The sequence below is a fragment of the Jaculus jaculus genome, chromosome 3 (genome assembly GCF_020740685.1).
Source record: "Jaculus jaculus isolate mJacJac1 chromosome 3, mJacJac1.mat.Y.cur, whole genome shotgun sequence".
Taxonomy (NCBI): domain Eukaryota; kingdom Metazoa; phylum Chordata; class Mammalia; order Rodentia; family Dipodidae; genus Jaculus; species Jaculus jaculus.
The window spans coordinates 92,656,309-92,679,485 of NC_059104.1; the positions used below are offsets into that span (position 1 = coordinate 92,656,309).

The window sequence follows — 23,177 nt, forward strand, 5'->3', positions numbered from 1 at the left end:
GGATGAAGCAGTATTGAGCTGACAATGCTGGGCATATGAGAAAGGTTGAGCCGATGGGATTTCCAGAGGGACTGAGCGCAAAGAGTGATGACAGCGTTGTCTATAGCCTAGTTCTGAACACTGGAGTGGGGAAGGCGATGGGGCAGCTGATGCAGCAGAAGGAGCCAGTCACTTGGGAGGCACCGGGTGTGTGGTGTCTCTCAGTTACCCAAGGGAATGGGATGATGGCCAGCTAGATAAACCTACTCACCCTGCAATCCCACTTCCAAAAATCTGCCCCGTGCATACACTACGCACATGTGAACCTCTGCATCCAAGCTCGCACACTCCGTCACTGTCATAGTACAAGGTGACAAGTTGCCATGCCTAGAAATAGTTATGTCATGAAACACAGCCTATCTGCTTCACTTTGCATAAACCCATAGTGGCTCCCCATTGCTTTTAGAATTTAGTCGAAACACTATGGATTCAAACACCAGTATCCCTTCCAAAATGTGACCCAGTTGGCTAAATATAAGACTCAGTGCTCCCCACCCAAGGACCACAAGGACTGATCACAGCCTCTAGTCATCCAGTTCCTGTTGGGAATTCCTATTCTGCACAAATACACACGCTGCCTCTATTAGACCATGGACAGCCCCCTTCTGGAGGCTTCCATGTCTCATTTCTCAGGAGGGACCAGCCCTCCTCCTCAAGCTTTCTGTTCCATGAAATACCTTTTCTTATCTCCTAAACTACATTCTCCTTAATAGCAGCATCTTTCAATTATTCAACCCAAAGGATCGAGCAGGTTTTAAGTTTAGCAGACATTCAAAAAATCATGTTATGAATATACAAATGTCTGAATTTTATTTAGAGCAAAGTTCCACTCCTGATACAAGCTTTGAAAATGGAAATCCTTAGGAGCTAAATTTCACGCAAGAGCTTCAAGATCCCCCTGGGTTCTCTGGCAGAGTAAAAAAAACACACACACACACACACACACACACACACACACACACACATAGAACTTCAACCCTCCTCTCACAAATGTCCTTTCTTTCTCAACCTCCTGGAACCTGGTGAGTTCCTTACACATGCAGCTCTAATTCTCAGGTCTGGAAAAGCTACTTCTTTGGCAAAATGCCTCACATTCCAGGCAACATCAAGTGATATCTACCACTGTGCCCTTGGCATTGTTAGAATCTGAAAGGGCTCCCACAACTTTGTGCCTGTACACTGATTCTCCAGCTGGTGGCACTAGGAATCTGGTGGTGGAAACTTTATAAGCTGGCAAAGGTGGTGAAGAGGGTCGGGCCTTGGAAGGTTAAATCCTGCTCCTACTTTCCACCTTGCTCTCTGGCCCCTGGTGTGCCATGATGTGAACTGCCTCATCCAGGCTCTGCCACCAGCATGTGTTAGGGCACCTTATCTTTCCCACCATGACAGATGGGCGCTGACTAAAGCGGGGAGCCAAAACAACAACAAAACCTTCCCTCCTTTGTTTCTATCAGGTATTTTGGTCACCATGATGCCAAAGTAACGACTCCAAGCATGAAGAAGATAGAATAGGAAAGCAGAGTTTACAAGTCAGGATTTGCTACATGACACAACTTACCAAGAAAAGGACTTCACGTGTTCCTGAATCATGATCCAGGTCTGGCCAAAATCATCCGATTTCCATAGCTGAAAGGACAAGTGGCTATGAGCAGCAGGTACAACCCACAAAGGATCAGCTCCCAGCACCCAATGAGACCCTGCCCTCCACCATTACATTTTGTTCAATATTAGCACCACACCCAGGTTAATGTCACTTTTTGACTGGGAATGTGTCTTTAACATTTTGTAATGAGTGTCCAGTGGTCAGTGGCAGAACACCTGCCTAACATGTACAAGGCTCTGGGGTCCTTCCCCAGTACTGCAAAAATAATAATAAATAAGTAATTTGCACTCAATAGCAGCATTATGAAGTATAGCCATACAATGGTTTCACCTTAGCAAGAAAGAAAATTTTGGAAAATGCTGTAATACAGCTGAACCTTGAACACATATTACTTAGTGAAGTAAGCTAGTAACAACAAGGCAGACGGTGTATAATTCCACTTATATGAAGGGTCCAGAAGAGTCCAATTCATAGAGACATAGTGTAGGTAGGATGACCGCTACGAGAGGCCAGGGGGAGAAAGGAATGGGGAGTTGGTGTTGACCGTGGACAGGGTTTCAGCTGTATGACAGACATCAGGAGATGAGTGGGGTGACGCTGGACAACAATATGAACATACTTAGTGCCACTGAGCTACACACTGAAAAATGATTGCAATAGTAAAATGTATGTTTAAGAAAGGAAAAAATACACTAGAAAAGAAAAATACAAACTTTGAGTGGGCAATGGAAACAGTTCGGTGATAAAGCACTTTATCTGGTAGGCGCGAGATGATTCCCAGTGCCAAGACAACGAAGGTCACATAACAGCCCTGGATCGTTACAGAGGACTACAGAGGGCGCAGGCTCAGGCCGAAGCACCACAGCCATCAAACGAATGCAGGACTGGGCCATGGTAATTCACCTGCTGCTCTTTGCCAACACCCCACAACCTGCTAGCACCCCAGGGTTCTGCTCTCTCACCTGTGCTAAGCAGCTTGAGACCAGAAATAACAAGACTCCACCTCCACCGGTAAACTGACCCCACCCAGAGGCTTAGGTTACTCCCTAAGGCAAGCAAAGGTAAACAGATCGGTGTTTTGGTTCAACATCCACAAAGCTAAAGAACTGTTTCAAGGTTCCTCTGAGCAAGACCATTCAAGATTCACACAGGCTCTGCGGGGCTCCCATGTGTATGCCGGAACAATACTCTTGACTTGGCAAGTGTCTGCCTTGAGCTAGAAATCCTGCTGCACACTCCCTGCCCACCTGTTCGCTTTCCTTCCAACTTGATTCAAAGAAGAAAATACACATGTTCGTGTTTATACCCACAGGCCTGCACAAACACAAGGGAGGTTGATGGTAACTTCAAATAAAAGGTGAGCACCAGCAGTATGTTTAAGGTGGGCTCAGAATGCAGCTCAGAGGTAAAGCGCTTGCCTACTAGGCAGGAGGCCCCGGGTTCAATTTCAGCAACACAAAAATTGAATCAAATACATAAAGTCCAGGATGGAGAAGTTGAACAGAAATGTGACAAGTTCATGTTCTAGAAGAGGTCAAACTCCAGACTTCCCACGTGGTTCTCTCAGATTAGACCCCAGGGCTTCTGTTTACCCCACAGGTTGGCAAAGGTGCATGTACACAAGACCTGCTAAGCATGGACTTCAGAGCACTGCCAGGGATACCAATGGAGGGTGCCAGGGGGATGTACTTTTCCTTCACCACACTAAGTGAAATATGGAGGAGGAGGAAGGAGCAGGAAGCGAGGTCACACGCAGGACACACAATCTCCCCAGGCAGAGTAGAAAATTCCAGGAACCACAATCCAAGCTCCTTACCTGCTTGTTGGGGTGAGACCTGTCGAAGCCCAGGAGAAGGTTGGAGGCCTTGCTGTGGAGGAGGAGGTCGGCTGCCCGGAAGGGGATGGAAAAGCCATGGATGGTGCTGCAGAAGTCAAAGGTGAGCCACAGGTACTGGGCATAAGCGTCAGCAAAGATGTACTGTGGGAGAGAGCAGAGCAGCTCAGAGCCTGGGCCTCCGAGCGGCGCGGAGTACCCACACACTGGGACACTGCGCCTGTTCTCCAGTTCCTGGTGACAGAAAGCCAACAGGAGCAGCAAACCAGGCTCAGTGAAGGACGGGAGGGATGCGCATGAAGGTTGGCCAGGTGAAGACGCAAAGTTAGCTTGCTTAGCCAGTGATGCAACTGGTAAGGATCTCTGCTTTTGCCTCTCAACCGAACTGGCCAGTCTCACTCCCTGGCAGGTCACTGGATCACACTGAGACGGCAGCCATACCTGTCCTTCACATGGGCAAAACACAAATGGGGCTGCTGCCTCCCCACCATCCTCAGGCCGTGCCATTCCAAGAAAATCATTAAAACCACATCCGTCCAAGATAAGCTGCTCCTTCTTGCTACCATGGCGGCTGACTGGCTGACTGGCCATCTCCAAGGACAACTGCGCTGGCAGACAGCATGGAACAGAGCAGGAAACAGCTGTGGCAAGCAGGGACCTCATCTTAGCTTGCTTTCACATGGGTCAATGACTTTGAACAAGTTCAACGGGATAGTGGCTGCCTTGGCCTCAAGATTTCTCTGGGGGCCAACGAAGATGATTAAATTTAACACATGAGGTTTGCTGCAGACCTACTGTGGGCTATATTCTGGGAGTTGTACAATGACAACCTAGGATGCTCAGTAGCTATAAACTAATGTGGGAGACAGGCTGGCCCACAGCTAGCCATACTTCAAGGTTACATGAGTACCCACAGGCAGAAACCTACGGGAAAGTCCATCAGGGTCAGAAATGACTCCACAAAAAAGGTGGATATTGAGGGGTGAGCACAACTCTGACAAGGAAAGAATACTCTAAGGAAGAAAAGAAAATGGAGGGCTGATGGCAACCTCAAGGGCCCAAGGGAAGGACTGGAAAGCAAGCCTGGGAAGGACCTGGGAGCCAGCTCTGCTCTCAGAAGAACAAGGGTGGCCCTGGGGACTGGGCTGTGAATCAGGAACTAGAGCCACAGTGGTCCAGAGGCACTTATAGCCTATCCAATCCCTCACATTCCAGACACATGATCATAAAGGGAATCAGTCTGAGGACAGGACACTGTCCCCATCTGGCCACATGTGCCTAGAGCAGCTTCAGCTCGGAAATCCCCTGCACTGCCCGAGCGTGGGTGGGTACCCTGCACTCATCCCGGTCCCTCCTCCACTCTCCCTTACACATGCTCTTTCTCTCGTTTCCTCCCCATCATCAAATGTAAATCTCACACTCTGTAGAAACCTAATTAAATCTAACGAAAAGGTAGTAAATATTTTGAAAGCAAAATCTACTCTAAGCAATGCAATGTGATAAAAAGCAATTATGATCCTAGAAAGATCGCCATAATTTTCGTCATGGAAGTATTTTCTAGAAATAGCCTCTTTCTGCTTCCACATCATCTTTGTGACTGAAGAAGTGAGTGACTACAACTTGAAAGGATTTCTCCAGAAATCCATTCCATGCCTTCCTCCAGTGCCAATCTAAATTATCATAAAAGCCCTAAAATATAGAGCAGCTGGAGAGAGGGCTCGGTGCGAAGGCGCTTGCTGCACAAGCATGATCCCCAATACCCGTGTAAAAGCTGGGGATGGCACCTGCAACCCCCACACTGGGGAGGCAGAGACAACAGGCTTGCTGATGTTTGCTGGCTAGCAACTTTAACCAAATTGATAAGCTCCACATTCCGTAAGAGACCCTGTCTCAAAAAATAAGGCGGGGAATGACTGAGGAAGCCATCCAACATCAACCCTGGTCTTGGCATATAAGCTCACACATGCACAGACATACAAATGAAATATAGAACTTCTCACTATTTCTGGCCATAGATGAACTTTTTGAAGAAAATTTGCTGTGTTCCAGGCACTGAGCTAAAGTCCTTCATGCTGTCTCTTATTTAGGCTGTTCCTCATTCACAATGACTCAGACTCTTTGGGAAGTTCTGTCACACCTTCTTTTACTAATGAGGACACTGAAGTTTGTAGTGGTTAATTGCCCAAGACGACATGGGAGTAGACATTGTTTACAGCCATATCCGGCTGCTGCAGAACCTATCTCTTAACAGGTCATCAACCCTTATCTCTCTTCTAACCAAAGACAGCATTTCCTGAATTTGTTTCATGGGTGCTACTTAACTCATTTGTGCACCCATCTCCTCTACTACTACTCATGTTTTTACTGGAACTTTGCTCCTTCACCTGCTGCTACACTCTTCCATCTCAGTTCTCCACCTTCTTCCCCCAAAAGCTCAGCCCTTGATTCTCCTTTGCAGGTTCCTCATCTCCATCCACTCTCTACCCTCATGGAAACAGAATTCTTCTATGTACCCCTCCACACAGGTCCAATTTCCACCTTTGCAAAGAAGCACTGTGTAGCAGTTTGGATATGGTCTGTTCCCCAAGGGCTCTTGATGTGGCAATGCTAAGGGGTGGTGGGACCTCCTGCAAAGTCACTGAGGTACGGCCCTCAGAAGGAACTGAGATGACTCCTCCCCACTCTAGACCCCTGTCATGCCTGTCATGCCTGTCATGCCTTTCATCTCCCCCTCTCACTTGCACCCCCACCACAAGGCCATCTGCCACGTGATGTGGACGAGGAAGCCCTCAGCGGAAGGAAGCCAGAGTGGTGGAAGTGCTCTAGATTTTCAGCCTCTACCACTGGGAACTAAATAATATATTTCTTTATGAAATAGCCAGCCTATGTTATTTTGTAATAGCAACAGAAGATAGGTTTTCTATTTTTCTCTACAGGGACTTTCACATCTATAGTCTTACTTCTCACCAAGATTCTACTTTTCTTTCCTTCCTTACATTCTCAGCAACTTCAATTGGATAAACCAAAAGATTGCACTAGATCTAAAACAAAATTCTTCATTGCCTTCCCACCAAAACCCAGTTATCCCTTCCGCACCCCGAGTTCCATCCATGCTACTTCCCAACCCTACAACTCACAAAGCTGAGGTTTTATTCCCATCCCTCTTTTCATCCCTCACTTTCAAGCAGACACCCACCCTATTAAGTTTCCCTCTAAAACAGTTTTTCCAAATCTGAGCCCTCCTAATTTTTCTTCAAAGTTGGAGTACCTTCAGGGACACAAGACTATGCTGGGGCCCTACTAGAAGGGATGATGAGCAAGTTGGAGTTGGAGAATTCAGTTTTATTCATTCTTATGTTTTCTAAGACTAGCACGGGTGAGAAATGCTCAGAAAAGATTTGGTTGAGTGACACAACTTGAGTACCACAACGCTTCTCTTTCCAGATTCTTCTCTCTCCTCCTTCTCATCATGAATATTGCCAGGAGACACATTTCCCTGAAAAACACCTCTCAGTTACTCCCTGTGGTGGTTTGATTCAGGGGTCCTCCATGAATTTAGGTGTTCTGAATGCTAGGTTCCCAGCTGATGAAGATTTGGGAATTAACAGCTCCTAGAGGCAGTGTATTATTAGTGATGGGCTTAAAGGCATTATAGCCAGCTTCCCCTTGCTAGTGTTGGGCATACTCTCCTGTTGCTATTGTCCACCTGATGTTGGCCAGTGGGTGATGACCACCTTCTGCTCATGCCATCATTTTCCTTGCCATCATGGAACTTCCCCCATCCCCAAGCATATAAGACAAACCTCTTTTTCCCACATGCTGCTCTTGGTTGGGTGATTTCTACCAGCAATGTGAACCTGGCTGCAACAATAAAAGTGGTACCAAGGAATGGGATTGCTGCTAGACACCTAACTGTGTGACTTTGGCCTTTTGGAGCTGATATTCAAGAGAAATGTGGAAGGATTTGAAACCTTGGCCTAAGAGATGCCTTGTGGTGCTGTAAGTACAGCTTAATGGACTATTCTGGTCAGAGTTAAAAGACATGAATGTACTAAAACCTATGGACTGTGAAGTTTGGCTTATGAGGGTGAGAAAGTGCTTTGCTTGGACTGGGCTAGAAGCAGTTTGTGTGAGAGATTTGCTGTTACGCCCATGTCCTGATAATTTGTGCAGGGTTGCTTTGTGTATAAATAGACTGGTGTGAGCAGAGGGATATGGCACAGAAAGAAATTTTTAGGCTGAAACTGATGCCTATTCAGCTCAATTGTCTGGGAGATTACAGCCATTGAGATTGGGCCAGCTGACCTGTGTCAGGACAACAGAAAGTATGTATATTCTTTTGAATGCTGAAGGAGTGTCCTGTTCTTCAAAGTCTGTTTTATCTCCCCTCACCCACACACACACCAGATTAGCAAACTGGTCCTCTACCTGGTATTGTGGAGTATAAGAAATGTAGGAAAGAGAGGGTCATTGAATTTGCAATGCCATGAAATGCATTGACATGGAATGGCCATAGGCAGTGTGAAGCAGGTTTGCAGGATGCCTGCATGGAGACCAATGGAGCCGTGAGGATGAACCATAGGTTGCTGTGGAGAGCCAGTGAAGATGTCGGGACCACTAGATGTCTGCTAAGGAAAGCTGCAAGCCCCAGATGAAGTTTTCCAGGACTGTGAGTAGCCTAGTTGGAGGGGCAGAATTGAGACTCCAGTGACTTATTGCTAGTTAGAATTATTGGACTTGAAGACTTGTTATTGACTAGAGTTGTTGGACTTGGAGGTACAAAGTTTGATGTTTGCCCTGTTTAAATCTTGTATTGGTTGAATATTTCTTTGCTATGTCCAATGCCATCTTTTGCAGTGTGAATGTTTATTCTGTTCCATTATGGGTTTTTTGAGGTTATCTTTGTTATTATGGCTCAGTTAAAAGACCTTGGATTATGGGGATGTTTGAACATTATTAGGATTGATAAAAACTATGAGGACTTTTAAAAATGGGCAGAATGCATTGTATTTTACATCATGGATGGTTATCAGTTTATGGGGACCAGGGGCAGAATGTGGCAGTTTGATTCAGGTGTCCCCCATAAACATAGGTGTTCAAAATACTAGGTTCCCAGCTGATGAAGATTTGGGAATTAACAGCTCCTGGAGGCAGTGTATTGTCAGGGGTGGGCTTATGGGTGTTATAGGCAGTTTCACCTTGCGAGTGTTGGCCACATTCTCCTGTTCCTGTTGTCCACCTGATGTTGATAAGAGGATGATGTGCACCCTCTGCTCATGCCATCATTTTCCCTGCCATCATGGAGCTTCCCCCTAGAGCCTGTAAGCCAAAATAAACCTCTTTTCCCCCACAAGCTGCTCTTGGTTGGGTGATTTCTACCAGCAATGCAAACCTGACTGCAACACTCCCCTTTTCAAAGATGCTCCCAGGGTTCCCCACAGTCCTCAAGGCAAAAGACAATCTACTCCACCTTCACCTTGGGACAGGTGTACAGTGCATAGCAGTTCAATGCACCACTCCTGACTGTCCAGCTGAGAAGATGACTTAATGGTTAAAGGCACTTACTTGCTTGCAAAGCCTAATGGCCTGGGTTCAATTCCCCAGCACTCATGTCAAGCCACTGGCAGGCTTGAGTGTCTGCAAAGAAACCACAGGCTGGCATACTGGAGCCTCTTTCCTCACCTTTCTCCTGCTTAAAGACTCACACCAACTCTCTGCCAACTACTGACAGCAGGTGCCCATCCTTGAAGCCCATTCCTAATCTTCAGTACCCCATAAAGACACTGCTACCCTGAGCCAACCTCATCTAATCCTCCTGCTCTGCTTACAGGCAAGCAAGCTCCAGTCATCACAGCCTCTTGTACACCCCGATATGATGTAAGATATCATACATGCATGCATGTGGTAAAAGAGCAACGAATACTCTGCCCTGATTCTAAGTCCCTACATGCAACACCCCGCACCATTCCATGTCCACCACAAGGCAAGACCATGGGCGAGAGATGACTACTTCCTCATTCCTCTTGCACAGCCCTTCCATCAGCCCTCTCCTGTCATGAGAACGTTCCAGAGCAGCTGCTGGTGTCCATTTCAAGCACTGACAGGGCCACTAGACATTTTCTCACAGGTGAGGTTCCTGCTATAGACAACAAGGCACCAAGCCTTGTGTGATTTTTCTGCGGAAGTGGTAGGTCTGGTGGGGCAATTTGCCTTTCAGGGGACAAAGGTACAAATAATGAAAACAATCAGCACAGTAAGAGTCATCACTTCCTTCCTCTGAAGAACAAGGTGACAGCTATTACTGAGGAACCAGAAAACTACAGAGAAGGCCTGCCTCCTTGCCTCCTTCTCTCTCCTCAGCCATCTCCAGGCTTCAGGTCCACCTGCTATTTAATTCTACAGAAATGCAACCGTTCTGTTCTCCTAACTCCACGGCCCCCATGAAAAACCTAAGACGTGAACACTGTGGCTATAAACACACGGCCCCACCTCACCGCGCCCCAGTGCCTCAGCCTGCTCTGCACCTTCTACAGACCCAAAGCTCCAAAAGTGCCCATGAACTTCCTCACACTAGTCCAAAGCAAACATCCTGCTTGTCACGATCTGAGGCTGTGTACATCTGGGCCCTAAGCTGGGAAGGGCATGGGTGAAGCTGAAAGGGCAGGGTTTAGGGGGCAGCAGAGGGCTTCCCGGGCAAGACTTTGGCCAGAGTTCACCCTGAGACAAGTGGAAATGGTGACAACCACCATCATGCCCTGACAGTGCGAACAGCCCAGGCACCACTTGCTTCTTGAGAGTCAAGAAGCCCACAGAACCATCCTGAGGAGGCAGCGAGCCAGCGGGCCACACCCTGGAGGGAACGCCTACCCTATGAGGCCATAGCAAGGTGGCAACCCCCACCAATGGGAGTCCCCAGGACCAGCCTGACTGGCCAAAGGGCAGTGGTGGGGAGGGGTGCTGAGCCCCTTCTGCTATCTTTTGCTGACTGCCCCTTCATTCCAATGCATTAGGCAGGGCTAGTTATTTAGCAAACAGGTGCCACTAATAACTATGCCAGTGGGTTTTGTTTTGTTTTCAGTGCTCTGTACCAAGTAGTAAACAGCCTCTGCCTCAAGCCCCAGAGACTACAGCCCTGACCTGGAGGCGGGAACCTCCTTAGCCACTCAATCCAGCAACACAAAGGTGAAAATATGGTTATGCAGTTTGTCTGCCAGGCCCTGCTTCCTCTAGACAGGGCTTGGCCTGATTAGTCAATGTGGGACCATAGTAGTTGCTAAACATTTTGAATGCAGCCCCTGCTAGAAGCTTCCCAGACAACCTGAGAAATTAGGAGCAAGTCCTTGGAAGGACCTGAGGACCCACTTCACTCAGTTCTTTCTGGAAAGCAGAATGCAAGAGCACCCCTCACCCCAGGGAGCTCTTAATGCTAAGGGTGCTTCCTACCAAGAACCTGTCAGTAGAAGAATCCATCCAGCCCTGGAAACAAGGAGACAGATACAACTCTCAAGAGAAAGAGCTAGCAAATGGGGCCAGAACGCTGAGAGAGTTCAGTACCTGTTCTCATTGCACCTGCTGGGGGAACACAGCTAAGGTGGAAGCCTCCCCCAAATCCAGTTACCTGGGAATGTTGACCAAAGAAACAAACCTAGGGATGCTGGGAAAACAGAACAGAGGCTCTCCATACCTGACATCTTGGGTTTCTTTCCTTCATTCACACAGGTTCTGAAAGAGGGAAAGAGGAATGCACGAACACACATTCACATACACATACACACACACACACACACACACACACACACACACACACACACACACACAAGGAGGGACAGGCATGTGCATACTGATGATGCCAATGAAAGCAAGAGTTTAGCAGCCGCTCTGGGAGCATTATCACTGTGTACCTGGGAAACATTTCAGCCACCAGTGAGTCAGGCAGTTTATTAGCTGGCAGATTTTCTGTGGTTGAACCTGCCCTTGTTTGTCTAGAAATCCTGTCTGGCCAGTACTTAGCCTGCCTAGTTCTGCACAGACCCACCCTGAGAACTATATTCTGTCACCATCTCCCAGGTTAGCAGAAACACAAGTGTCTGGCTACCAGTCATGCTGCGAAGATCACAAGAAGCTCCAAAGCCCGGCCCCCTTCAGGGTAGCCATCTTCCCAAATCACAGTCCTCTGAAGTCGGGGCCCTCCCCCAGGCCAGCCCCTCCTTACCCGCTTGTTGTCTGCAGGACTGTGGTAGAACTGGGCAATCACGGCTTTGCTGTTATTTCCCACACCGAAGTTCAGTTTCTCTGAAATTTTATTGAATGATTTTCCATAGTCGTAAGACACATACACCTGGAATACACCGGAAAGGAGAAAGAGAAAAGAGTGAGTGAAATACCAAGCAGAAAGACATCTTGTAGTATCCTGCTCTGGATCCTACAAGAGCATGGGTCCCCCAGGTCCCAGATATCAAGAACCAACCCATGTGACCACACAGCCACAAAGGAGAAGCAGGGCACCTGTATGACAGTCTCCAAGGCTGTCAAGGTCAGAAAACTAGGAGCTCTGCAGCCATCCCCTGTCTGGAGTCCTCTTTTCTAAAGCAAAACCAGGTCCCAGGAAACAGAAGGCAGGCAAGAACATGGAAAATGACCCCTCCTCCCTACTTGGTGAAGTGCTTGGGCCCTGACATTGACAGAATGTGCTCACGGAGGGGAAGAAGGTTGACAATTTGTTTCTCCATCTGTTGAAATACCAAGGAAAGGGAATCAAGCTCTTTGTCCCTCTTCTGGGAGGTTGGCATGCTGAGCATCCAATCAAAAAAAAAAAAAAAAAAAAAAAAAGCCTTGTGGGCCTCCAGTGAGATTAAAACCGGAACGCTGAGTGATGAACTAGGCATGGAGGCAATGCGTGTGTAGACTAGGGTGACTTGGGTACAGGGCTGGCTAGTAGCACAGGCCCTGGCTCAATCCTCTGCACCAGAAAAAGAAACCCAGCGCCACGGTCGCTCTCCTGCAGCGTGTTTTATAATTCTGTAGCAGGGGGCGCCACACCAGCAGCAGGGTCCGCGCCTCTGCAGATGAAATTTGTTTCTCCGGCGCCTCCCAGTTCCCACAGGCAGTAACCACAGGGACGAAGTGTAGGAACACCTGCCATCCACGGAGGGCTCACTCTGTCCAGGGACAATGCTAAGCTCTTCACGGAAATGAGCCCAGGTAACTCGCACAAACAACCCTTACCTGGCGAATGTAATTGCAACATCATTTTACAGAGAAGACAACAGGAGCTTATGAGATTAGTTACCTGCCGGGGTAACACGGCAAAGCTGCAGCAGAGCAGAATCCTGACCCAGGCCGCCTTCCTTCAAGCCAGCCATCCCCAAGCCATTAGCATCTCAAATCACTCAGGGCACAATGGAAACTATTTCCAACCTAGATTTTATTGCCTATCAGATATGAAATTTAGTTAATATAGCCAAGGAGCTGAAAACAAACCTGATGGATGTGTATGTCACAATGACAGCAAGTTTTTCAAATGATTTATGGGAGAGAGAATTGGGGAGAGCAATAAAGAAAAAGGGTAGGTGAATCCACGCTCCTCCAGACACAAAATGGCCTGGATATCCATGACCTCATGGTGCCTGACACTACCTACACAAGACCATCATAAAATAGGAAGAAAGACGATGACATCAAAATGAAAGAGAGATGGATTGAGAGGAGTAAGGGCTATGATGGAGAGTGGAGTGGCAAATTATGGATGCTATCAATACAAAAATAAACTTAAAAAAAAGATGAAAGAAAGCCAGGTGTGATGATGTACATCTTTAATCCCAGCACTTTAGAGGCAGAGGTAGGAGGATCGCCATGAGTTCGAGGCCATCCTGAGAGTACATAGTGAATTCCAGGTCAGCCTGGACTACAGTGAGACCCTGTCTCAAAAAAGAAAGAAAGAAAGAAAGAAAGAAGGGAGGGAGGGAGGGAGGGAGGGAGGGAGGAAGGAAGGAAAGAAAAAAAGTAAATTGCCTGCATTCATCCCAGAAAGGGTGTTCCTGTCCACTCGATTCAAAGGCAAACAAGCTTGAGGGGGTCATCTGAGTCAGGTCCTAGTCTGGGCACCACACACACAAAGAGTAACAAAGTCATGGCCCCATGGCCATTAGACAAGGGTGGTCCCAAACATGCAAATGCTTGTTACCCCAGCCCTACGCAACCGTGAAGGACAGGAGGCTGAACCTGGGAAACTGAGAGTGTACATGCAGGTCATTACCATTTAATAGATGTCAAGGTTAGAGGAAGCAGGCGTCTCTGCCTCTAATTGGGTCACCATAAAAGGAACTGCTGGGAAAACAGAGTGTAGGAGCATAGGCTTCCAGCTGCCATACACACTGAGAAGCTGTGGCAAAAGCAGCTTCCACAAGGCCGCGGGCTGAGAGCTTACAGATAATCTAAATGGAACTTTCTCAACTCCATTCTGCTGGCCAAGAATGGACATGAGCATCCCAGGAAGGGTCAGCAGTTACACAGAGCAAACTAATGGCTTCACTAACGGGAAACGAAGTAAGGCCCCTTCTGGCTTCAATATCCTGTAACCTGATAATCCACTCTGATTTATTTCTTAAGATGCACAAATGGGATAGTATGTTTACGACAGAGAAGCGTTTGCTAGTGTGCGGTCCTTCCATGCATACCTTAGTTCTAAATCATGCAAGGTACTGTGTTCCGGGAACCTGGAGCAGCCAAGGCAGTCAACAAGACCTCTGTGCCGAACAAATACAACCACACACCAGAGAACATACGAACGAGTGTGCACACTAAATGAGCCAGGAGCTGAACTGAATGAATCTGTGAGTGACAGAGAATATAGTTCTCCCTCGGCATCTGCAGGGGCTTGGGGTTCGAGTCCCAAGGATACCAAAACCCAGGGCCCCTCAGTCCTCATATAACCTGGCATAGCACATGGCACATCTTCCCATGTACTTTAACTCATCTCCTGGTTACATGCAGCAATATACGTCTTATGTGACATTAATAGTTGTTCATATTACGTCATTTTAGGGAACAATGACAAGAATAAAGTCTGTGCATGTTCATAACAGATGCATTCATTGGTCCCAACATTTTTAGCTTTTAGTGGGCTGAATCACAGATGTGGAACCCACAGATATAGAGGATTAACTACATTTGCACTTGAGTCGTAACAAAATCTAACATTCACAGGCGCAAATGACAAGTGCTCTATGAAAGAGGAGGGCTGGACCCAAATCCACAGGAAGGAGTGCTGGCCACCAGGGAGAAAAGAGCCTTAGAGCCTTCTGGAGATCCTCACCCCGACTGCTCCCACCGCACACTTGGAAGTAAACCAGTCTCGGGCCTAAGACCCTCTCCCTTATTTTCACCTACAAACAACCCCCACCGTCACTCGGGTATTATACTTAATGAAAATTAAGAGTGGGTCCGTCCTAGGCCTGGGGCCTCTCGCAAACTGCTCATCAAGCATCCTTGCTATTTTTATCCTATCCTCATTATCTCTTGCTTCTATTTAACTGGCACAGACCCTAAGCTCTGCAGGGCACAGACCAGGCTCAGGGCTGGACACAAGTATCCACCTGCTTCCACAGTGGGCAGCACACACAAAGCCTTTGAGTGCTGAGTAAATGCCAAGAGGCCTGATGACTTCAGAGTCTCTTTACATCACCCTAGGCGCACGGTCTCTGTTGCTCATGGCAGCGTGATCCTGCTGACTCACCATCCACTGCGATCGCCAGGTAAACTGGGGCAGATGCCCTGCACCCCTCGTCTGCTGCCGGTACAGTCTGTTTGCTCCCAGACCGAGCTTTCTGCACTAATGAGTTCTTTCTGACCTTACTATGACACTGTTCCCTAAGGAGTTACTAAACTGCCCAAAGGCGCCACTTACATCATTTCCTCACCTAAAGAAATGGCCCTTTGAAGTGCACACTTGAAAATTCTTTTCCTAGCAGTTCAATATTGTATAATAATAATAATTGTGAGGGAAGAGGAGGAGGAGCTAACGTGTACTAAACACAGTCCCCCACCCAGCACTGTTCCCAAGTCCTTCATGGCACTGTTTCTCAAATTTTAGTGAGGTTACAAACTGCCCTGCAAGACACTAGCCAAATGCAGGTTTTAATCCAAGAAGCCCAAGCCAGCATGGTGCCTCCCATGTGTAACTCTAGTGCTGGGGGGGCGGGGGGGGAGGACTGGAGCAGAAGGACTGCCAGGACTTCAAGGACAGCCTGGCCTACACAGTGAGTTCAGACCAGTCCAGACAGACCACAGTGTGGGAGCTTGTCTCGAAAACAAAACAAAGGGCTGAGGAGATGGTTCAGCGGTGAGTTAAGTCTGCTATCCACTTAATCATGAGGGCCATGGAGGGCCGGAGACCACCTGAGTTCAACTGCTCAGATTGCATATAGAAAGAAGCTGGGGATGAGCACTCAATTCTGTAACTCATATCGGTAACCCTGGTCTGCAAGGAACAGAGAATAACTGTGACTAGCTAACCTAAAAAAAACAGAAATATAAACTAGGTGTGGTGGTTCATACCAATAACCCCCAAAATTTAAAAAAATGAATGTATTAATTTTTAAAAAGAATCTGATATGAGGCCTGATCATCTGAAGACACTCACATGGTTGATCCAAAAGCCACACTTTGGGTACAAAGCTTTGGGAGAGACTATTAGTTCTGGCATTGCTGAGGATCACACGCAGGACCTCACACACCCAGGCAAGCATTCTAGCTACCACTGAGCAACGCCTCTGGCCCCCTGTAATGTTTCCATGCTCTATTTTACCTGTACAGCTGTGGAACTTGAATGTCTACCCCAAAGGTTCCCATGTTAAAAGCTTGATCTCTAGGGGGTGTTCTTCAGAGGTGGTGGAACCTTTAAGAAATGCACCCTAAGGCTACAGGGATAGCTTAGCAGTTAAGGCGCTTGTCTGCAAAGCCACAGGACCAGTTCCCCAGGACCCACATAAGCCAGATACACAAGGGGGTACATGTGTCTGGAGTTCGTTTGCAGTGGCTAGAGCCCTGGCACACCCATTCTCTCTCTCTCTCCCCCTCTTCCTCTCCTTCTCTTTCTCCTTCTTTCCCTCTGTTAAATAAAAACAAATTTTAAAAACTGCAGCCTAGTGGGAGATCTTCAGGACACTGTGCAGACCCTTCCCTCCCTCTCCCTCCCTCCCTTCTCTATTCATGACAGCAGTTTTACTCTACCATCTGCTCGGCACTATTGCCTCCCAGTTTCCTAGCCAGAGGTCTAGAGCCTCTAAAATTATGAGGAAAACAATAACCCTTCAAAACTAAACCTTCTCTGGCTAGAGAGATGGCTTAGCAGTTAAGGTGCTTGCCTGTGAAGCTTAAGGACCCAGGTTTGATTCCCCAGATCTACACAAGCGAGATGCACAAAGTGGCATATCCATCTGGAATTCGTTTGCAGTGGCTAGAGGTCCTGGCATGCCCATTCTCTCTCCAACTCTATCTCTATCTCAAATAAATAAAAATAAAATATTTAAAACTTTCTCTTTTTTATAAATGATTTTCTTGAGCATCTTGTCATAGTAGCTAAAATGTCTATCACAAGGACTAAGAGAAAGTAAATTATTTGGCGCATAGTCAGATGATTAGTAAATGGCAGAGCCAGGAATCCAGCTCAGGCATTCTGAACATAATCCAGCAGCTGGCGCCAGTCCTAGTGCCACACTCCTCAAGACAAGAACAAGGAGTCCCATTTACCGCAGCGTCTTCCCTGTGTGCTTCTCAGCCTCTGGCGTGCAGGGTTTGGGCCAATGATATTGTACTGAGAACTTTAGTGCTTTGTTTTGTTTTGTTGTTGGCTGGTGGTTTCCTGTGGGGAGGGGTACTGCTTTTCAGACGGGGTCTAACTCTGTAGCCCAGGCCAGCCTTAAATTGAATTCCTCCTGCCTTGGCCTCCGTGTGCTAGGGATTATAGACGGGAGTCACTGCACCCCAGGGCCCCTGAGTACTTTGTACAGTGCATCATCAGAAAGCAGAAATAAGGAAGAGTCAAGACAAACCACATCCACTGCTCCATTTCATCAGTCTTTCTTTTTTTCTTTGTTTTTCTTCCCCCACCCCAAGGTAGGGTTTCACTCTAGCTCAGACCTGGAATTCACTATGTAATCTCAAGGTGGCCTCAAACTCATGGAAATCCTCCTACCTCTGCCTCCCAAGTACTGGGATTAAAGGTGTACACCATTATGGATGGCTCTCATCAGCCCTTCTTGGAGACCAGCCTTTCAGGAGCCTTTCTTCAGGTAATGACCACTGAACATGCACAGCCTTGTCCATTCTATAACATGCACACGGGCCCTATCTATAAGCCTTCAGACAGGGCCTTATAAACCATCTCTGCTATAAGGAAATTTTGGATAGTAACCACACCAGCACCACCAACTCTGCCTCTGAGTCAGAGTTTATTTTTGCATTAACTTTTCATATCAGAATATCTCAGCTTCAGCTGCCAATTCTTTAATGCTATTTGTATACGGACAGAGGAAGTTTCTGCCATCTCTATTTATTAACTTCGGGCTTTGTTTCCTTTCCATTTCATCTTATCTCATATTTCATTCCAGAATAGTAACTTCAAATGGTCAATTGGGCTCTTAGTAACACACTCAAACATTCAGGCACAGTGAGAGCTGGGTTGACTAGATAAGCAAGTCTTGGGGTATTTAAACTTCCTGATTCACCCAGGCCTGAGAGAGTCTGGGATGTAAGCTGTTGGGGCTTAAGTCCCAACAAGAGGTATCTCCTTCTATAGAGATATCACGGCAAGCCCATACTGTGTCAACAATCTCAGTCCCCACATATCCACTGTTATGCAAATTCCTGTATGCCTCTAAGCCCCTGTGTATCCAGCCAAGCTATAAAACAATGCTTAAATCCTTTCACCTATCTTGCAAAAGGAATTTTTAATGCATCAAAAGTCTAAGTAGGATCTCTCAACACAGAAGAGCACAAAGCTGCCTCCTGTGTCCCAAAGGGACACCAACCACCAAGCAGCAGACTGACCGTGGACAGTGGTGCGCGCAGTGTCATGAGGCCAGCAGGCATTAGCATGAGGCCACCCGTGTGTGAACACAGCTACTGCTTATAAACCCTGACCACATTTACAAATCAGCACAAGACATTGCCCCAAACAAGCCCAGCCTTGCTTCAGAGCATACAGCAAGGGTGGCTGTCAGCAACAATGGTTTCCCATGCACTATGGCTCAGAACCAACCCAGGGCAGGGCTCTGCATCACGATGCCAGCCCTTCTTCACCCCTCCCTGTCCATGGCTGCTCTAATAAGCTCACTAGAAAACATCTCTCAGGCTCCTCTAAACACATCCAACACAGACAGCAGATTAAAAAAAAAAGAAAGCATCTAACAGAGACCAAGTCTCCATTCAAGGAGTGCAAGTGTATCCTTGAGGCAAATGCATAGGGCGCCTCCACCCATAATGCAGGCGAATAAAGTGCTTTAGTATGCTGTTCTGTCCACGAGCTCACCTTTGCCACTGAAGCAGAGCCCAACCAAAAGCAGGGGCAGTCTCCACAAAGAGAAGCTTGGAACATAGGCTGCAGGTTTAGACCCAAGGGCCAGTGCTGACCCTCTCATATATTGTAATTGGCCCACACAGTGTTTTTAGAAACCATACATTAGTTGCCAACTGGCAAGACTCAGCAGTTTCACATAAAAATCCAGACCTCTGAGCAGGGAATATAGCTCAGTGGTAGTAGAGCGCCTGTTTAATATATGCAAGGTACTGGGTCCCATACCCAGCAGGACAAAAATAAAATGACTAACGGGCTTCTCCTGACAAGTCAGGATATTGCTCAATGGTTAAAAGTGTTTGCCATCCATGAAAATCAAAGACCACTCAAGTTCAACTCCCTAGAACCCACATAAAAAAAAATTGGGCTGGAGAGATGGCTTAACGGTTAAGCGCTTGCCTGTGAAGCCTAAGGACCCCGGTTCGAGGCTCGGTTCCCCAGGTCCCACGTTAGCCAGATGCACAAGGGGGCGCACGCGTCTGGAGTTCGTTTGCAGAGGCTGGAAGCCCTGGCGCGCCCATTCTCTCTCTCTCCCTCTATCTGTCTTTCTCTCTGTGTCTGTCGCTCTCAAATAAATAAATAAAAAATTTTTTTTAAAAAATCGACAGGCATGGTCACACGTGTCTGTAATCCCAGTCCAATGGGGTAGAGACTAGAGAATTACTGAAACTCACTGGCTAAAAACAGCAGCTCCACGATGAGGCAGAGATTCTACTCAAGAAAGTGCACAGATGGGGCTACAGAGATGGCTTAGTGGTTAAGGCAACTGCCTCCAAAGCCAAATGAACTCAGTTTGATACCCCAGGACCCACATAAGCCAGATGCACAAGGAGGTGCTTGCATCTGGAGTTCGTTTACAGTGGCTAGAAGCCCTGGCATGCCCATTCTCCTCCCCCCCCCCCACTCTCTCTCTCTCTTTCTCTCTCTCAAAAAAATAAATAAAAGTTAAAAAACAAAAAGAAAGTGCACAGATGAATGATGGAGAAGAGCACTTGAAATTCACCTCCCACCTCTATATGCACAAGCATGGGGTATGTGCATCTGCGCATACACACACACACACACACACACACACACAATAAACCACACATACTCTACACACACATGCACAAAAGGGTCAGGAGATCTGACACAGAACTCAAGTAGTATCCTACACCTTTCATGGTTGCCAAAAGCCAGAGCTGACCAGCCACACTCTAGAAGGACTACTGCTGCCTCCTAGCATCTCTTCAGTACCCAGGCCAATCTCTGGTCACCACAAATTTGGATAAAGGTCAATGTTTCCTGCACCTTTGTCTCTATCAAACGTCAAGAAAAGGGGCTGGTGATATGGCTTAGTGGTGAAGAGGCTTGCCTGTGAACCTAAGGACTTATGTTTAACTCTTCAGGTCCCACATAAGCCAGACACAGGGTCACACAGGCACACAAGTTCTGGAGTTTGACTACAGACGGTGGAGGCCATGGTGTGACAATTCTCTTTCTCACTCTCATAAAAAAGGGCACAGGGGGCTGGAGAGATGGCTTAGCGGTTAAGCGCTTGCTTGAGGACCCCGGTTCGAGGCTCGGTTCCCCAGGTCCCACGTTAGCCAGATGCACAAGGGGGCGCACGCGTCTGGAGTTCATTTGCAGAGGCTGGAAGCCCTGGCGTGCCCATTCTCTCTCTCTCTCTCTCCCTCTATCTGTCTTTCTCTCTGTCTCTGTCACTCTCAAATAAATAAATAAAATTTAAAAAAAAAAAAAGGGCACAGGCTGGAGAAATGGCTTAGCAGTTAACGTGCATGCCTGAAAAACTTAAGGACCCATGTTCAATTCTCCAGATCCCACATAAGCCAAACATACAAAGCTAAGGCAAGCGCAAGGTTGCACATGCCAACTAAGAGGCACAAGTGTCTGGATTTCTATTACAATGGCTAAGGCTCTGGTGCACCAATATTTATTTATTTATTCATTCTCTCTCTCTCTCTTTCTCTCTCTCTCTCTCTCTCTCTCTCTCTCTCTCTCCCTCTCCCTCTCCCTCTCCCTCTCCCTCTCTCTCTCAATTTGTTTTTACCTTTTTATTTTTGTTTCTTGGCTTTTGAGGTAGGGTCTCACTCTAGCTTAGGTAAACCTATAATTCACTATGTAGTCTCAGGGTAGCCTCAAATTCACAGTGATCCTCCTACCTCTACCTATTGAGTGCTGGGATTAAAGGCATGTGCCACCACATATGGCTTTAATTTTTTTTAAAGCAGTCTGTTGGGCTTACCTCAAAAAATAAAAAATAAATTTTAAAAAGTCAAGAAATGGACTACTGCTAAAGGTCATAGACGTCAAGAATAAAAGAGATATTCTTGCTTTTTGGATATAGCCTGTTAAGAACTTAAAGATGGCTTCCCTCCATTCTGGACTGTGGGCCTTGCATAGGCCTTGATCTCATGTCTTCAAAGCACCCAACGAGCTATACATTGTCAGTAGCCATTTGGGGAAATGAAGAATATAAGAGAACCCACATCATCTGGGATTTGTGGCTCACACCTATAATTCCAGCACTCAGGAGGCTGGAGTAAGAGAACTACTTTGAGTTTGAGGTCAGCCTAAGCTATGAAGTGAAACCTTGTCTCGAGAAAACAGATGAGTAGATGGAAGGATGAATGGATTGATATACAGATTCAAGGAGATAGATAGATAGATAGATAGATAGATAGATAGATAGATAGATAGATAGATAGATAGATAGAAGATGGATGAATAATAGATGACAGACAGAATGATAGGTAGACATAGGTACCTAGAAATAGGTATACAGATATCGATAGATATCGATAGATGATATGAATATACATATAGATGTATCAAAAGAATCCATACCAAAAGCTCACCCAGCCACACACCTTTAATCCCCATCTGAGATCAGGATCTGTGCATTCAAGGTCAGCCTGGACTAGAGTAAGACCCTGACTCAAAAAATAAAAATAAAAATAAAACCTTCACCCAACCACAATATAACACATTGGCACATAGGAAAAAAAAAACAAAAAAAAACAAAAAAAACAATTAATGCTCCATCCAGCCCAGCTCCACGCAGCTGTGCCCTGGAATGCTCTTCTGGCACTTTATTGAGCAGACACAACAATCCAGGCCCTCTGTCATTTCATAAAGTAATCATACGCCACACATCTACTTAGAACACTGACTATTCCACCCCAAGGCCAGTAAACAAGGGATATAAGCATTGTCGTATAATTCACACTGCCCATTATCTAACTACCCATCTTCTTGGCATGGCAACCCTAGAGGACCAGAAAGGGCATGTTGACGGCACCCAGGAAGGTTCAGAGCAACACCAATACTTACATCACTGCTCTTGGGTCTTGCCAGTGCCAGGCTGTCTCGGGCTAAGGCCACAATCACGTTGCTTTTCTCTCCAGCCCAGTGTACCACCATCTGATTGTGAGAATCATTCAGACTGACCTGAAAGAGAGCAGAAGGGAAGCAGGACCTGTGGTGAGTGGTGGCCACATACGTTCAAGACTCACTCCTCCTTCATCCCCCAGAAATGATAAGACTCAGAGATATGCAACACAGGACCAGGGTGGCCTCCTCTTACCACCGTGCACGTTCCCCAAGTGGCAATTTCCCAAGAAGCAGCACTGGCCCCTGCTGTATTCAGTTACACTGTGACTGTCACTGGACTGCAGAAAATCTTCCTACCATCTCACGAGTATAACCAACGCTTTTACTTTGTGACATCAGTCTCAACTACTCTCATCTTTACCCCAAATGTGTGCTGTGTGCTTGCTAGACTATAAACCAAATCACTGAAACGTCTCTTCCATGCAAGAAGAATTCAGTTCACCAGAGGCTGTGAATAGTGGGATGGAAAGGGAGTGGCTAATGAGCGCAGGAGGAGTAACTTCCAGTGTCCTACAGCTCAGCAGCCCAACTATGACTAGCAACCATTAATTGTGCATTTCAAAACAGAGAAGAGTTTGAATGTTCTCACCACAAGGAAATAAATGATAAACATCTGAGGTGATGACTCTGGCCACCTGGACCTTGACAGGCCAATTACCTGCTCATTACACATGCATGGAGATATCACACTGTACTTTAGGAATAAGGACCACTATGTGGCAATTAAGATTACA

General features: G+C 46.9%; 1 protein-coding gene across 2 annotated transcripts in view; it reads right to left on the minus strand.

Annotated features, from left to right (window-relative positions):
• Nucleotides 1-23,177, minus strand: part of Sorl1 (sortilin related receptor 1) — a 181,478-nt gene that overhangs the window by 141,194 nt on the left and 17,107 nt on the right. For both annotated transcript variants that reach the window (XM_045145521.1, XM_004667350.2), the window contains exons 2-5: nt 22,384-22,500; nt 11,689-11,814; nt 3,459-3,620; nt 1,598-1,665 (exon numbers count right to left, since the gene is read on the minus strand). In XM_045145521.1, coding sequence (XP_045001456.1) covers nt 1,598-1,665; nt 3,459-3,620; nt 11,689-11,814; nt 22,384-22,473 — 446 coding nt within the window. In that variant the 5' untranslated portion in view covers nt 22,474-22,500. The remainder of the gene's footprint in view (nt 1-1,597; nt 1,666-3,458; nt 3,621-11,688; nt 11,815-22,383; nt 22,501-23,177) is intronic.